General features: G+C 33.4%; 1 protein-coding gene across 2 annotated transcripts in view; it reads right to left on the minus strand.

Annotated features, from left to right (window-relative positions):
• The window catches only part of LOC117238744 (glucose dehydrogenase [FAD, quinone]), a 34248-nt gene extending 16205 nt beyond the window's left edge, over positions 1–18043 (minus strand). The window contains exons 1-2 of one of the 2 annotated variants that reach the window (XM_033503899.1): positions 17893–18043; positions 4451–4620 (exon numbers count right to left, since the gene is read on the minus strand). In XM_033503899.1, the coding sequence (XP_033359790.1) occupies positions 4451–4620 (170 nt within the window). In that variant the 5' untranslated portion in view covers positions 17893–18043. Of the gene's footprint in view, positions 1–4450; positions 4621–6413; positions 6504–17892 lie in introns of those variants that run through there. The other variant, XM_033503900.1, reaches the window with a different exon arrangement.
• Positions 18044–18258: the final 215 nt, after the last annotated feature.

The raw sequence follows: 18258 nt of genomic DNA on the forward strand, positions 1-18258 counted from the left end.
TGCGAAACGTTCCTAATTGTGTTATAAAATATTATTGCCTTATGCGATATTTCAAGAATTTACAGAAACTACTCTGCTACCTGACATTTATGAAATATAAAAATATATTTTATGTATGTGAACGGGATGCGCATAAAAATATTTTGCCAAATACGTAGTAAATTATAGCAAATGTACAATATATTGTAGCGATGACAGTTCGATTAGCAGTGGTTGTACATTTTAATTATTATTTTTACGGGAATAACAGTTTGGAAAGAAATTCGTTTAATTTTAAATCCAAGTATTATACAAGAATTGTATATGAGATAACACTGTTACATGACTAGCACAAGTAGCTACATCGTAACATGGAAAAAATTATTTATATCCATACGCGACAAGCGTGAAATATGTTAAGAAGAAAGGAGAGCGTTGCGTCGTCCCGTGTCATCTTGTGTCAAATTACGCAGAAGAAATGTGTTATGTAATTCATGACACGCATGAGAAACGCGAAAACGAGCTCATTAAATGTATATGAACCGATGAACAAATATCTCACGGGAAATCGGTTAATAACGGTTCACCCTTTGCTATTATTGTATTCTGAATTTTGTGTTCTGTATTCTGAACGTATGTAATAGCGTAAATCTGCGTTGTATTGCGTAGAGAAGCAATGGACTGGGCGAACAGTGGCAGACACTTGGAGTACCGAGTACGCGTAATAAGAATATTTAATTTGAAATTATGAAATTTCTCTCTGACCGATGATATAATTGACCCAGAAGTTGCATTATATTACTTATTTATTATTCATAATCCTCTTGCTCTTCGACTTAACGATGGCTTCCGGTTACTTCCTGCAATAAGTAGTTATTAGTATCTGCTAGAAATTACGTTATACATAAGTAATTTTTTAAGAATAAAGGTTCTGGCTTTAATTATAAAAGTACTTGCGCTATTTGTAGATTAATTTGTATATTACCGTGGAAGTTATGAAATTATTCTTTAGATTTTTTAGATTTTCTTGTGGAGAAATGAAAAATGAGAGAAGAGACAAGATGTATAATTAAAAATGAGAAACGCGTATAAATATCGTTAGCTATTCTTCAGGTGATTTTCAACTGTGGTATTGTAGATTCGAGTATACTTTCGCTTGTTGACCTTAATCCTACAGTTATCGTACCTCCTACTATCGAATTTCCTTATGAACATGTATTACAGCTAATTTTTATTAATCCCTTCCCGTGCCATTCAGTTCGACGAAACAGACCAGACTGATGCTCGTAAACAGGAACTAACATTCAGTCACGATCGTAACGGGCAAAAAAACAGTCCGCGAGCTCGGCTTGTTATGTTTACGTTTGGCCCAAGTATCTGGTCGCAAGTCAGACTCGCGATATTCATGTTTGGGCCAAAATTTTCATCGCGAGTCGCTAAAGTACGGGAAGGGGTTAAGGACATTAACAGCAATTTGCCTGCCTTTAATCGATTCTGGCATGGAAAACTTCTTTGAACCACTCGATGGTTCGATCGTGATTTTCTTTGGAAGATTTCACCTCTTGAAAAATGGGTTGACCTTAAACATCAATTAAGAATAACACAGATATTAACAGCAATTTGCTTTATTTCGATAAAGCTTAATAGTGAACAGTTCTTTTTAGTAATTTCCAAAAATTCAATGAAAGTTACTCGCTTCAAGTAATTCTACTGAAAGTTGCTGTATCGTATGGAAATCACATTGATTTTCAACGTTGATTAATAACAATACAGATATCAACGGTAGATTGCTTTATTTCCATCCATTCCGGCAACAAACGTTTCTTTTAACGATTCCAAAATTATAAAATTCCAAGATTACTTTACTACAACGAGCGATTTTTTTTCCGAAAGTTCTCGCGTCCCTTGCAAAACACGATTTCAAGATTCGATCAATAATATCACCGAAGAGTTCCAACTCGTTAGAGTTTCAGCTTTACGAGCATTTCTTCGTCACGTTTCTATCTACTTCCATTCTGATTACATTTGAATGGTTCACAGAATCTGTCGCACATTCTGCCTTTCGCGTTTAACCGCGAACGGTTCCTAGTGACGCGCCTTTAATTTCATCAAATTATCTATAACTCAGAGCACGGATTCGCGGCTGTTTGAAACCGCACGAAGGATCTAACTACAGAATCTGGTTGCCTCAGTGAGCATCCGGCAGAACTGCAAGCGCAGATTCATGGAGCAGGTGTGATGCAACGTGAGAGAATCATTGGAACAATGGTACCGGGCCATTACGCATGGTTACATACACACTACAATTTCATGAATACATACACGTTACAATTTCATGGATACGTATGCATGGATGTTCACTTCCGAGAAGGACGCAGACAACGGACTATAGTTTCCGTACGATATCACGTGAACCGTGTCTGTAACAATTAAGAAGGCCTTCTTCGTTGTCGTTTGACCATCACCAGACATTCTGGTTCCTGTTCGAACAATTTTATTCCCTCGTCGTTTGTCGAGATTCTTCCGGAATCTCTTTCGATTCGCTCTGATGCTCGGTTGAGTGTTTAATGAAACGACGCGGTACAGGGAAGAGGAAGAATTTATGAAGCATATAAGGAAAACCGAAAAAATATAGCAGAAGATAGCAGGAAAAAAGAGCGGAATGAAGGCCATAGGTAATCTTGGTTGAAGATAAATCTTTTTCCTAACGTTATTTTTGTTCCATATTACCGAGGTTAGTGTTAGTGGAGTGTGGATTTTTACAGAATTTCATATTTTTATTAACCCTTCGTAGGCAACCTGGGTCATTCACGTCCCAAGCGAAATTTCAATCGTAAGTTTCTTCGAAGCGAATATTTATCTTTCTCGAGAAATCTTTTAGACGTTTCACTTAAGAACAATTGGACAATGTAGTAAAGAGACTTCAATAAGCATTCCAGAATTTCTCCCGATGTTTTAAAAGCTCAGAATTAGACGTGGACGTAAATATAACTAAGGCTACATGAAACCTATATGAAGATTTATTCGATTGATTAAACATTATGACAGTTCCTTCATTTTGAATATGTTGTTAAAATAAAAATTGTCATACCGTGTCATATATTTTGAAAGATTTTCTACGATGATACCAACTTTATAGATTTAATTGGGTAATATAATTTTCTAAAAATATGCACGTAGAAAAGACGAATATAATCGAGTCGAATAAGCGCACACGTAAAACAGATATCGCTTTAAAATTGACAGAAGGATTTCAGTTAAACGGAGCATGGAAAATGAAATACGAATCCTTTTGGATTTTCGCTAACGAGATACAGAATATCGAGTGGTAAATAAAATAAAATAAAAATGGACAATCGGATATTATGATCGGTTTTATATCGATTAGCCTTTCTAAAATCAAATTTCACAACAAAAGTGTCACTGTTCTGTTATTTTAAAATGCTAATTTAGTATTCATAGGAATAACTGTGAAAAATATCTGGATACGTGTTTGTGAGTTTTTAATCGATATTCGATTTCCTTTCTTTTTGATTTCGATAAACGAAACGAGTTTCTGGGTTATCGAATCAACTCCATTTGAAGGCGTGACCAATTTGTCATTTCACTCGACCGTGACCCGGTTAGAGAGTTTAATCTCTAGAGTTCGAAACTTGCAACTTGGACCATATACATACATATAGACATAATCGATGATCTTATTTTCAGGAACAGTTTAAATTTATTTTCGTAAGGGATACGCGCATATATGTTTCGAAACTTTTCCTACTGTATTTCTAGTATGTACATATACCTTCCCTTGCGATATCGATGCTGGAATGCTTCCAGAAAATCTTACATTCAAACGAGTTTTATTCCAAATGTGGGTTACAGTGATCAGAGTACGTTGAAATATGTTTTCACGCTTCCACGAATTGGATTTGATAGGATATATGTGTGTATTAGTCAAAGGCATTGTTTGGAGAACTTTAATATTGTTAGAAGCCTTATACTAGCGTATTGTGTATTGCGACAAGAAAAGGTAAAATTATACAGAACGCCGATAATATGATAAAATTCAAACTAGTAAAGTATCCAAAGTATAATGCTTTTTGTAATACTTAATAGGTAAAACGATCTTCTATCGATGTTCTAGTTTCTAAATTGTATTCTCCAAAATATGAATTTGCATAGAAATACGCAATCTCGTTATAAGAGTTAAGGATCATTTTTAACAAATTATAAGTTCATTATCTCCTCCGTTAGGTACCACCTTTCTTATTGCTCTTTGAAAAACGTTCTATTATTTATGACGGCTTTTATCAGTCTTTTCTGTGGAATTGTTGGTTAAGCTGTTATAATAAAGGATTAAACAACTAAAAATGTTTTCTCTTTTTTGTATATTAAAATCTTTTTTATAACTCGTTCTCATAATTCGCGATAGTTAAGCTTCAAAATTTCGGGGCTCTTTTTATAATTTGTTTTATTTTACCTGGAGTTAACAGTAGGGGGTGGTAGCGGCCTGTTGCATGGATCCTCGAGGTCGCACTGGCTACGAAGGAATACTTCTAGAAGGCCCATGAACAACATGAAGGACGAACCACCGCATGTTGATGCTAAAGTCGGCCCGGTTGAAGGCGTTAATGGACAGTTACAGCTCATCTGGAACGTTTATTGATTTTTTACCAAACCTGAGATGGTAAATTTAAAAAGATATAATGTTCTTTATTTCAGTATTCTTAGTAATTTTCTTTTGCATCTAATCTTTATTATTTTTTATCAATCTCATCATCAATGAAAAATTTCATATGTAATTTTATATTCTTTAGTTAGCATCTACAAGAAACGAAGAATTGATAAATAAATCTATCGTTGCGTGAAGTAAGCAAAAGTTTCAGTAATGGAAATATCCGTTGCCATCGGGAATTTAAATGAATGACATTTTAATTATCTGTGAGTTAAATAGAGAAATGTAAGCCTTTCAAGTATTGATTGGAATAGTGAAACAGCTAATTTTACAATCAACCGAACAAAGTTGCACTTTCGTTCGCTCAAAGGGTGAAGGAAGAAGGAAACGTTAGACTTTCTACTTTGATGCCTTGTTCCCAGCCCTACTCTTCGATAAAAATTCGCTATAAAAAAGAGAAATTTCGTTGTAACAAAGGTGACAGTCTACTAATCATCCAACTTTCTAGCTTCTTCTCTTTTGTGCGAGATTATCTGTCCATTTTGAATACTCGTCTTATATAAAACGTTGAACGCACAGAATTGAAAAAATACTAAAATTGTTAGAAACAAATATTGAAAATTATGTTAGAATACAGTTATATTCTTATTATATTATGGGACGTAGTTATACTGTTAAAACTGTTAAAGAAACTTAAGTATTGGAGATTAAAAGAAAATCCCTATTAAAAGTGTAACTAATGCATATAATTAATTCATATATACATTTTATATATTTTCTTCCGCAGAATCGTAGTGCAATAAAAGATTTAAATCCATTATTGAAACGAGTTTTACATCGATAAGTAATTTTCAATCATAAACGAAAATACGTTACGAAAACGCACGTTAAAATACGAGCTAGCCTACCGTGACACCCATGTCGAGATTGTTCAATTTCAACAGAAATTGGATTCATTTCGCGCATCGCGATACTCGCGTATCGAGTTTTGAGGACGCTAGACGAATTCGCAATCATCGATATGAATAAATGCAAAAATTGCAGTACCTATTTTACCATTCGCTGCAAAGCTTTGTCAAGGCTATAGTTCTAGGCTCATCAAACTGGATAATCGAGTCTATGCTGTACTCTTACTCTAATTTGTGTACTCTTAGCAACACGAGAGATATGGGTTCGTTGGTACTTTCGTTTGATTGGACGTAATATGTGGATTTTTAAATTGTTGTCGCGGAAGAAAGTATTTAAGAAGAAAAAGAAAGTAGCGTTTAAATCCACTGTGAGAAGCCAAAAATGTTTCATCAACGTAGAATCTCTGTTCCTTTTTCTGTGAGCTATGTTGGAATCCGTTTTCGTCTTTGTCAATTTGTCCGAATTAAAAATCTCTTCACGATCGTGTCGTTTCAGACCTCTTCACTTGTTTAAACTCTTCAAGCTCTTTGAACTACCTTCGACTTTCTATTCAATTATCCTCGATTAAACAATTTACGGCGTTTCGACGACTATAGGACGCTTCTACGACGCGGAAATCGAGTCACGTAGACGCGCAATCGCGATCGATGCGTCGATCCTCCTATTTTCCTCGCGTTCTGTTCTTAATCCTTCTCTATGGGCAATTTCTAGTATAAAATTAATTAAATGAAAATTTCTGATGTAAAATATCTAAGGTATTTCGCAACATGGTATTATTCACGGAATGCTTTAGAGATGATATCATTTGTGTTAACTAATTAAATAATTTTCAATATACATTATTGTAAAAAATATTCACTTTGCTTATGTAAATACGAATCGCCACATAACAATGAACTTTAACTATTTGTTTAGATGTTAGCCGATATTACGTTAAAATACGATAGCGAAGTAGTTTCCACTAAAGTGTTTTAAATGCTACTGCTTGAACTAACGACGATGGTCTTTTTATGAGTTGAGAAGAATCTCTTATCTGGTCTGTATCTTGTAATTAAAGACAAGTTTTTTCCTGTATGCTTCAGTTACCATGATGCTTTTCATATATCACTATGAACCAATTGAATAAAAAGCTTTCTTCTTATGATTTTAATAAATAATTAAATAAATGAAACTGTTCATCACGTGTTATTGGACCGCGCATTTTTATACACTTGTAGGAAATTTGAAAATGCAAAATTTCACAGAGTCCACATAATATGAAAAAATATATAAAATATCCAAAGTGCAACGCTTTTTGTAATACCTGTTAGGTGGAACAATTTTTTATTGAACTTGGATTTTTTTCATTATATTTACAAAGAAATTAAGTTGCATAAAAATTCATGATAATGATAATAGATAGACCATACATTGAAATTTTTGTTTGGCTCATAATTCGCGATAATACACCTTCAAGCTTAAGAAGTTCTTTTCTTACTTATTTTCTAAATCGTAGCGATAGAGTGAACGATTTCTCAATAAAAGTACCGAGTCATGTTTTATAATCGTGAAAAGTCCTTTGGCCCTGTGTCCTACAACTCCTACAACGGTGCCATAATATGCTTTTCACGTCGCGTTTCCTCTTCCTACGCTCCTCATTCTCGCTCATTCTCGCTCGGCATTCCGGCACCCAACGTTCCTCTCCTACCGTTGTGAACCGTAATTATTGCTCTGTAGATGTAGATACACGTGAAACAAAAACATTGCGCGGTTCTTATTGTTCCTCTATGCGTCTTCTCGAGAAAGAGATTTTACCATCTGGCTTGGTTTTCTTTCAACGGATGATCGATGAAGCGAAGTGAACGAGATCGAGGAGTTCGATGTTGCGGGGAATTTGCAATCGTTTGTTGGTCTTTTTGTCGTTGGTATTACGCGAGTTGCGTTGCAATGTGTTACGGTAATCTTTGGAGATGGGATTGGAGTTTATAGTAGAGCGACCGGTGGTTGCGAATGCGATAGAAAGTGGCTGAGTATCGTAAAGTGCAATAGCTATTGTGAGAAATTGTTCGATAATATTCACAGGCGATGACTATTGATTAGCCGATTATTTTTGTAATAAGATTTGCGATAATAGATAAAATGTTGTTGAATTTTTGAGATACGTTTTTCATTGTAAAACGATTGTTATCTACTTGATCATGCCTGTAAATATTATTTCTTATTCTGTTTTAAATTAAGCGGCAGTTAATTTCCGACTTATCGTTAGTTATGTAATAGTTTTCCCAGCATTCCACGCAATTGTTATTATCCGGCTCTCCTGCTGAGACGAATAATTAGACCGACTACCTTTCCAGGTTTACATATGTATGTTTCATGACATTTCAGACGATTTAGTTTCCATTGAAATAGCCTGCGTCCCGATTTAAAACGCGGGCTAATTCCCGTAAATATATGGAAGAAGCGCTTAGCATCTTCCTATTTTCGCGTCGTATGTTGAAGGCCACTTATTTTGGCAGAGGAACGTTCTATACCTATATTCTTCTTAATATATGGTAAAAGTTAGATTACAAGAAACTATGAATGTTTAATTTTTATGACAATTACGAAGGCAAAATACGATGTACACTAAAACTCGTTTTATATGAACTTGTCGGAGGACAAATAGTTTATATAACTAGAGTTCATACAATAGAAGTACGTTCATTCTCCCCTACCATCTATTATCTTCCATTCATATGATAAGTTCACGTTTAGATAAATAGACTCAACAATCGAAAGTTCACTTAATCTAGCACTAATTAAAATTTCATTCGAATAAATAAAACTTATGTAAATGGAGTTCTATTGCATTAATCTGGAATCATTGGAAAATCTCGGAAAATAACAAGTGAGCTAAGCTCTCATTCCTGTTTGCTTAGCAAAGGTATTTAAACAATATTGAACAATGCAAGGAACAATGCTATGATCTATTATCTCCGAGAAATGCTGGCAGTCTCTCGCAGAATTATCTTAATAAGTTACGTATAACGTTTTAATATTTCGTGTCTGCTACCGTAGTATAAAAATTAATAGTTAACGCTCAGTTAAGTAGCTACTAAGAACATTGCAAGACAAGTAGTTATGAACTACTTTATGAAACAGCATTTAGTAAAAATAACCTTTCTAGGTAACTATTAATATAAAAATAGCTATACTAAAATACCTACTAAAGCACTAATTAAAATTCATTTCCTGGAAAGCTTAAAGACGAAAACATTATCGATAACAAAATTTCTATTCATCAATCTCTATCGAATCTACTATTAAATTTCACCAATAGCCAGAAGTCAACGATACACATAAAATTCATTACTTAACCATCAGTTAAAACGAGTTTCCTCTCACATCTAAAACTCCATTCGTTACAAGGAACGAGAAAATCATAGAATTTAGTTGCATAATGTAATAATCTTTACGACGTATGTCAACAGCAGTTACAAATTCTTATTTCGATCGATGTCACCAATCGACGACAGATGCTCGATCTCTCCAATTGATTTTCATCCACTGATCGATAATTGGTCGAATAAATCACGATTGCGTATCACTTTTTTCCTTCTTTTCTCGAATCTATGAATCACATATGATAATGCGAATCATTAAAGAAATTCTTCGCATCGTTACCTTGTCTGTTCTCTTAATTAAGTTAGACAAGAGAATTTTACAGTTGATTATTCCAATTTTGTTCAAATTCCAATTCCGAAATGGTATTCCAAGTTTTTCAATATTATAAGAACTCGAGCCACTTTCGATATTTAAGATTCCTGAGTCCTGATACGTGTTGAATCTTGAGTTTGTATACGTTTTGAACGTATAAGGTTTCGATCTCGAATTAGAATTGTTCAACATTACTGGTGTATCTTCAAAATTTTGAAAATGTTGAAAGTCCTGAAATTCAAAGCCTTGACATCTACCCATCAAATTCTTGTGACTTTGAAACCTACGAAGTTTTTCGTGACTTTCGATACTTAACGAAATTTTAAAGAGTCAAAATCCTTTAAAACTCCGAAAAACTTTAAACGTTCAAAAGTCAGGACTCAAGATTCAAGATTCAAGATTTGCCAAGACCTTCGAAAGTTTCAAATATCGAATCATGTTCATGAAACTCCATGTCACGTATAAATGTTTGATACGATTCCAAATGTTTCAGCGCGCATCGCTACTTGCAGTATGAAAGGACACTGTCAGCGTGAACGTGCTTGATCGTGTGTACACACCTTCAACACCGTTACGTTCACTGACCGAGAACCACGTCGGTTACGAAAGTCACGCAGTTCTGCAGCTTCTTTTTTTTTGCTAGTTTTCCTGGCTTTTTGCTTCGACACCCTGTCAGACTTACAACGTACAACAGACTAATTGCATAGCGACGTTTCTCGATCGGGACGTACACGTGTCGAAAGCTTGGACGAGAGAGAATTCAATATCCTCGACTGAGAATGTCTCGTATTGGAACGCGTCAAACGCATCTTCAGCGCAGAATTACCAGTTGGCTGGATTTGTCTTATATAGAGTTCGGCTTTTTATGGATTTCTGGAAAACTTTGAGATCGAAGAACGCATGAAATACACATAATATGCAAAAATATATGAAATATCCAAAGTATAGAATTCTTTATAATATTTAATAGAAAAAGCAATTATTTGTTGAAATTCCATTTTTTAAATTATATTCGTACAAATATGAATTTTCATAAATACCTGCAATCTAACAATATATTTTAAATACAGAATACAAGCTGCTATTAAAGTTAGGTTCACTCGGTTACGTATAGCATGGGAAATAAAAAAATTCTGGGAAGCATTTTATCAAAGTTGTTAGCGACGTATAAAATAAAAATCGAATTGTAAGAACGAGAAGTTGAAATTCATTTTCAGTAATGAGACACTTTCTTCGCAATTACATAAGAAATTTCGAGACCCGAATCTGTTGTTCTCCCGGCGGAAAGTCCATTCATGCTTGCCTGATCGTCGAGAAATAGACTTGTATCAGCATCTGTTATAATTTACATCGCATAAATGTGTGGAATCGTGGTAACGGAAACGAGGAAGCCTCCCACACTTTCTTCGGTGATTTTTCTGACAGAAAAGAAAAAATTACCCTGTCTGCAAGTTATGCGTGCCTGCACGCGTGTCGTAATACTTATAAAACGGTATTAAATAATCATCCTGTTTCTTTGCTTGAATAACGTCAATTCCGCCAAAATATTTTACACCGATTTGTTGTCGATCGTTGCGAAGCTTTATTTTCTACACAATCCTATAATTTTCTATCATTAAAAAGTAACTGCTGCCATTACGTTACTACAAATGTACGAGGCGTATATGAGTCTTGAAAGAAGGAATAAAATTAAAAATTTTTCTATATTTCTTTACATTTGAATAAAATCTATTCTTTGATAATTCGTAAAAAGTTTATAACATTTGATTAAAATTATGTGAAAGACGAATGTACACGAATAAGACATACTCGACATACGAATGAGAAAGGAAATTTAATTAAAATTGTATTAACACTAAATGAGAATTTTTGAAAATATTGAACTTTCGTTCTACTGTTAAAAGCTTAAAATTCCTCCATTTCGTTAATTATTGAATGAGGATTTTTAGAAATATTGAATTTCCGCTCTGTACAGCTAAAAGCTTTAAATCTCTTTTTTCCCATCCATAAAATATTCCCGCAGAATGAAAATATCCCCATTTAATGTATTATAAAGAGATTCGGTTATGATACCTATTGAATGATTATAAATAGATCTTATATCGAAAAGATTGATTTTAGGACGCTATATTATGTATCTCTTTAATTTTCCATTTAACTTTCGTTTATTTTACTTCCGTTCACTCGGTCAAAATTATAAGCCCCTAAAGATTCATTTTATTCTTACTCTGTGCATACTTTCAAAGTTCGAACTAGAACACCTTATAATACTAAATTTACATAGTATACGTACTATGCAATTTTACAATTAGGTAGCGTCACGAATGTCGCCTCGTCTTTCGAGTCGTATTTCACTTTATTCGAGGATAAATTTCACCAAATGTGGAGGATACGTTCTATTTGGCCATTTAACAAACGCGAACACTTCGTTCGGAAAAAGTTACAGATTTATTGGAGAGAATACGATGATATATGTTCCCTATCCGTACGTGACTTCGTTAAACTTACTTATTTCCAACTTCTACGAAGAGTTTACGTTCTTTGAGAGGAAGAGTCGTATCGTATCTGGTTTGAAACACTATTCTTTGATCTTTAAGTAAAATTTGATAGCATACTAGGGCTCAATAGGGAACATTCGCAAATTTCATGAAATTCGGCATATCAAATAAGAGTTTTCGTTTCTCAAACGCAGAATCCATTTAAAATTCAACTCTAAATATATCACATCAACGACTTTTACTGTGAACATATGAGATAATAAAAAATAGCATTTTTCACGTCTTTATGGTAAGTCTCGAAATATCTTTCTAGAAAAGAGGACAGGACATATTTGAATAAAAATCGAAATCTAATTACTATGAGTAAAAGAATGATAGTCAGCTTTTTAACTTATAGATATTCAATAGCGAATCGCTTGGATATAGTAATGAGACAAAGAATATTTTTGCTCCAAGGTTATACGTTCCGTAAATTTTCCATGATGAAAACGAACAGCCGAAATGAAGTTTTCCAAGAGTAATTTATCGAAGGATAAAAAGCGTTTCCTTCTAAAAATTCTTACAGTGAAATTTATGAATGGCCGATATTAAGTCATTCGCTCGCGATTAATTAAATGATTCCAAGTTGATTTCTCAACGACACTTTCGCTGCGACGAAATGAACGAGTAAAAAGTTCAACCTACAATTTCGTCAGACAGCTTCATTAGCTAACCGGACAGAAATTTTTAATATCTGTAATTATCTAGGTACAACCTTGATCTTTTTACAAAATAATAACATTGAAGAAATTTTGTAAAATTACAGACTAAAGGAGACAGCAATAAAAACTGGTATGCCAACATTCAAGTTTCCAACTGTTTTTAACTAAATTATACAAAAATTTCTTTATAAACGAAATTTATGAAAATTCGAAAATAAAATAAGTTTCTCGTCGTTGTTTGGCTAAAGCAAACAATTGGAAATTGACGTTCACCGCATTTTAAATACATCGCGTGTAATATTTCGTTTGATCTCGTGCTGCGTTTTACCGGTAATTATTGCTCACATATACGACTGTCACGCAATCGAAATCTCTTCGTCCAACTCGTAACTATTCGAGCCTTGTAACGTTTTACACTTCGTCATAACGCCTGGCCGCTCAAATAGCGCGTACGTCAATCAAAATTTATGCAATACCAAGACTATTTATTTCTAGCAGTTCTATCGAGCTTCTATTACTGCTTCCGTAGAATTTTATTGCTTTAACACTACGTATCTTTAACGTCTGTGAAAAAGGAGAATCGATCCTTAATGACGTAATGAAAAACGTCTCACAATGTCAGTCTCACAATGAAATTGCGGATGTTTACGCACTTGTTGAAAAAAAGATGTAAAAATGTGAAAAATGAATATTCAAAATAAAGTATTCGTTATAATATTTAATAAATGAAACAAATCTACAGTTAAATTCCATTTTCCTATTCGTTCCTGTACATAAAATACGAAGTTGCATAAACACGTACGTACATCCGCAATTTATTTCTAATTAATATCAATAAATTTCTAATTATTTGATGCAGTAATTAGCGCAGGATGTGATTGCAAAATCATATGTATGTATTATGAAATTCGGGGGAATTAAATGATAAATTAAATCAAATGTTTGAGAGATAGAAATTAATGACATACAGTATGTCTTGAATTGGTGTGTAATAAGAGAACATTTTTAAACATTAAGCGTAGATAATAACTGTCAGAAGACGAATACCGATTAACATTTAACGGTTGTTCCGGAATTCTGGAGTACCGCAGACGTTATGAATATTTTCATAATTTCACTCTCGAGTAACAGCTGACGTTAAGTAGTCTGAATAATTCTCAATTAGGTGGAATTTTATATGTAATTATGACTTGCAGGATGAAATTTAGAACTTTTATTTTAAGGTATCTCAGAATCTTGCTACTCAGAATAATACTTCTTACACATACAAACTATAATCTCCGATATAAAATGAAAAAAACAATAACATAAGAATAACAATGAAATGTTTTGATGAAATACTAGAATATATTAAATTCATATATGCGACAAGAGTTGTATGATAAAAACGTCAGAAGAGAAGATTGTGCAACGAGATTTAGCCAGGTGTTTCAACCTTAAAATTCGCAATAATTCATATAAAGTTTTCTTAACAAGCCGCTTTACGTAACGCTGGAGCAACGAGCTGTTAGGGGCAATTTTTAGCATGCCTATTAAACAAGAGTACGTCTTTTACGTTTACTGAGAAAAAGTCTCCATTACTTCCACTTCTCTAATCGTACGTTTCAAGATTTATACTTCACTTTATGCCGCTATGGTCGCCGGATATCGGATGTTCCAATGAATTGTGGAAAATTGTTCGTACAAAAAAGGTTAGAGCTAAGCTCGTTTCACGGAGGATATGACTAGTATGAGCGGCTGAGATTTTTATCGCTGATGTAATTTATAGGATGAATATGATTTCTCAAGTCTTAGTCGTCATTTTATTTCTCAGATCCATTTCTTTATAATTTTTAACATACAACGTATAAGAATGATCATCGATTTAATAATTATCATCCTTTTTTTTCAAATCTTTGATACGAAATTTATTTTTCTTAATTTAAGTTAGTAATCTCCATTTCATATTTTAAACTCGTTTCCAAAGCTGGAAATTATAATTTCAATTTCAGGTTCTCGACCGACGCAAACCCAAATACATTTTCGATTCAACTAGAACACTCGTTCTGTGCTAAAAACTCGTATATACGATCAATATTGCAGTGTTATATTATCAGATATTTTCGTGAATTGTTGAAAGTAACATTGAAACATTTTAATATACATTCGACATTGTATCGATAGGAAGCGAAAAAGATACTTATTGTTAACTAATAATGTAAGAAAGTATAACATAGCATAGTACACTATGCTAAGTACTTAGCACGGTTTTTATCACGATAAGTATCTGAACTGGAGAAGATTAATATTCCAGTAGCCCATAAAGAAGTATGTAAAAGGCTGCGAACAATCTGTGACTGTGTTTGCAGAACAATCGTGTCACATAATGTTAGACCTCGTTGGCTCATGAGAAACTTCTCTCTCTCGGCTCTTTTTTCTTTCCTTGCCACTTAGGACAAAACTATAATCAAGATCCAGTTACGAGAAATACCGCGTACAGAAGTATCATGAACAATAACAAGTTCATACATATTCATGAATAATGATATCCCATAACACGTTTCCAATCCTAAATATCCCAGCGTCGAACTTTGATCAATTATAAAAATCAACCGTTATATTTTTTCTCATCTATAATAAAATATCGTGCGTGATTCGTTAATGCGTGCTGTCAAAGAAACGAAAGAAAAAAAGTAAAGAAGCGAACCGTTATTTTTATATACACGGTCAGAGAGAATGTTAGACAAACAGTACGACGAACTTAGTGAGAATATTTCAAGGGAAAGGTAGAATGATTCTATGATTCTTAATGCCAAGGTATATTCGCGACGCAAGTCGATAATACTGTAATAGCATTATTGCGAGATGCACGCACGAAGAAAAACTTATTCTAACTTTTGATTTCGACAGATTATCCGCTATAAGCTTTACACGTGTATATAACTTTCTGCAATGTTAAATAAATATAAATACTATTAAATTTTTTTTTATGATGTCAATTTATACTCTCGTCGTATGCATATGATTTCAATTCAACGAAGGCAAATTTGTATTTACTTGAGGTTTGAGCTAGAATTTTAGCCAATTTTTCAAATTTCCCATTATTAATAGACAATGCATATTTCATGCAAATTCATGTTTTTATTAAAAAGGAATGGTTCCTAAATAGTGATATTTTACTTAATTTCCTTAATAGTTCCTTAATAGTTATATTTTATTTTTTATTTTAAATAGTGATAGTGGTGTTTTACACACTAAGTAGTGTAACGAATACTGTAATGGAATTCAGTTCAAAATAAAGTCGATATTTCACATTTGAAAGTTGAAATTTTTGTAAAATAGAGAGTCTGCCCATGAAATTCTCTTATTAATTCAATATATCTTTCTTAAAGTATATTTTTCTGTGAATATCTTCTACAAACCTACGTTTTCAAGGATCAATTGATTCAATAAAACGAAAGAAAGAATAAACCGATACAATCTGCTTTACTTTCTACATAGTATGTCGAAACTACATGCATTATTTATGATGTATTCGCAAATTTAACGTCGCTTCTCTGATTTTAGTTAAAAGATACCACGCGTAATATGAATCTGTCAGTTCAATTATCGGCTTATTTGATAATTTAACGCGTTAAAATCGCGCAAGCTTAACTACTATAGGTTATTCTTCGATCAAAAATTGCTTCTGAACCTGTGGTGCAAAATTAATGAAACCGAACTTAGTTTCTATCAATTCTTGCAAATGTGATTCAGACATATTGTTATATTATTATGCATTTAAAAAATTGCAGATTCTAGTTACAACGGATTAGAAATAGTGGTAATTGGAACGACGAGTTAACTCGTCTTTTCCAGGTTAACAGGTTACTTGTAATGCCTGTCTCGCGTTTGAAAAATTGACAACCAGTGAATCGTGTATTTTCCCACTCGATTGTGCTGCTTGGAAACAGAAGAAGCGGTGTCTTTTAACGACTCTGTTTACTGTGAGTTAGGTCAGCATTGTACAACGCATGTTGTTCACAGAAAATCTTTAGTATCCAAAATGTCAAATATTTTGTAATGCATGAAAACAACACATGAAGATTGTTCAGCGAAAGGAGCAAGATCTTTAATTAAAATTATGAAATACTTTCCAAAATTTCAACCTTGAATTTCAACGACGATTGTGGTTACATTATCGTGCTTTTATCTTTTTAGAAGGATTTTTAATTTAATTTTTAATTTTCAATGTATATTGGTGTATCAAATATCAAGAGATCAAAAAATAGATGAAAATATCATAATGTCAAAATATCAAAGAATAAAAATCAAATATCAAAGTATATTGAAAGAAAAGATTCTAAATTAGTAGACAATGCAATTCACTCTCAGAATAAGAATAATCTTCGAAAGTTGCTCGTTCGATTTACTCAATTCGATGTACCTACGTAATTTCGTCTTGATTTTATTCTTCGTTAGAGGCAGATGTTTCACATAACGTATGTATAATTAGATTCAAACTTCAGATATAGGTATACATTCCTCCTGATTATCTTGTCTTGTCGTTCTTTTCAACGTTACGCAACGCACGCGACTTCGTTTCGCCGGTAGGGCATTGTTTAATGAAAAATGTGAAAGAACGGAACTTGCGATTATAATTAACGTCTTGCGACGTTTTAGAGAAAAAAAGACTTGTTCGCCTTCCCCTGTCAGACAATCAGCGCAGCCGTCGACTTTTCACCTAATTCTCACTTCGCAAAATTTCATAAATTATTCCTTTAAGATTTTAAATGAGAACTCTACATTATCAGCTATTAAATGACAGAACTGAATCAGTTAAAATCAATGCAATGTATCAAACTAATACACGTAGAGCATATAAGACATGACACTTTACAGATTAACAATTATTTATTATAGATTACATTTATTATAGAAAACAAATATAACTCGTTCTGATTCACATAGGATAAATGAATACGTTAGAGAAGATTCAAATTAATTGTTTCATTCAACCCAAATTTCTTTTGCGGTATGATTCCATAACATGTTAAAACTAACGCTTACTTTGTCGGTGAATGAAGTTTATGTTCAATACGTATTAATAATACATCATTTATTTGTTACTTGTATTTAGTATTAAGAACAATAATTTTAATAAGATCAAGAAGACTATTAAGATGTATTTTTCTGTTGTAAAAAGTATATTTTTTCATTATCAAACTTTCCTTCGTTGTAAGCATACGTATACTTTTTCTTCATATTCAAGTTATCAACTTGTAACAAAATATCACGAATTATACACTAAATACAGCCTTACCAATATCAAATATAGTATCAAAGTCGGATAAACTAAAAAATGCTGATTTTCTCAAGAAATACATAACCGTCGAGCGTCGATAAAATTAATACCAACAAAAATCCCACCCTTTCATTCTGTCGCTCGATAATAATTGATCTTCCATTCAAAATGCTTGAATATGAAATGAAGTTAAATACTAACCTCTGGAAGGTCGTAGCCCTTTAATATCCTTTGGAGTCAAGTTTCACTTCGGTTGCGACACCGAGGATCCTCGGCGTGTTTATGCTCACGATACGCGCGGGAGGAACAGAATCGTGGTTCACGGTGCCACGATCAACAGCAGACTAGTCCGATACCATTCTCCATCCAGGTTGTAATATTCGACAACTTCCACCACTTTCTTGCCTTCCCTTCTGCCATGGTACCAGCTTATGGAAATGATCCGAGCGGTCGCTACCATCTCGCCGTTTTCATGGCGCTGAGAGTTGGAGAACACCGTACGAATAGCTTTTACAACAATTTCAAGAAGCGTAGGAACACCTAGGTAAGCGACAATATTTTGTTTTA

This window comes from Bombus vosnesenskii, unplaced genomic scaffold, assembly GCF_011952255.1.
Source record: "Bombus vosnesenskii isolate JDL3184/JDL3185 unplaced genomic scaffold, Bvos_JDL3184-5_v1.1 scf7180000013605, whole genome shotgun sequence".
NCBI lineage: Eukaryota > Metazoa > Arthropoda > Insecta > Hymenoptera > Apidae > Bombus > Bombus vosnesenskii.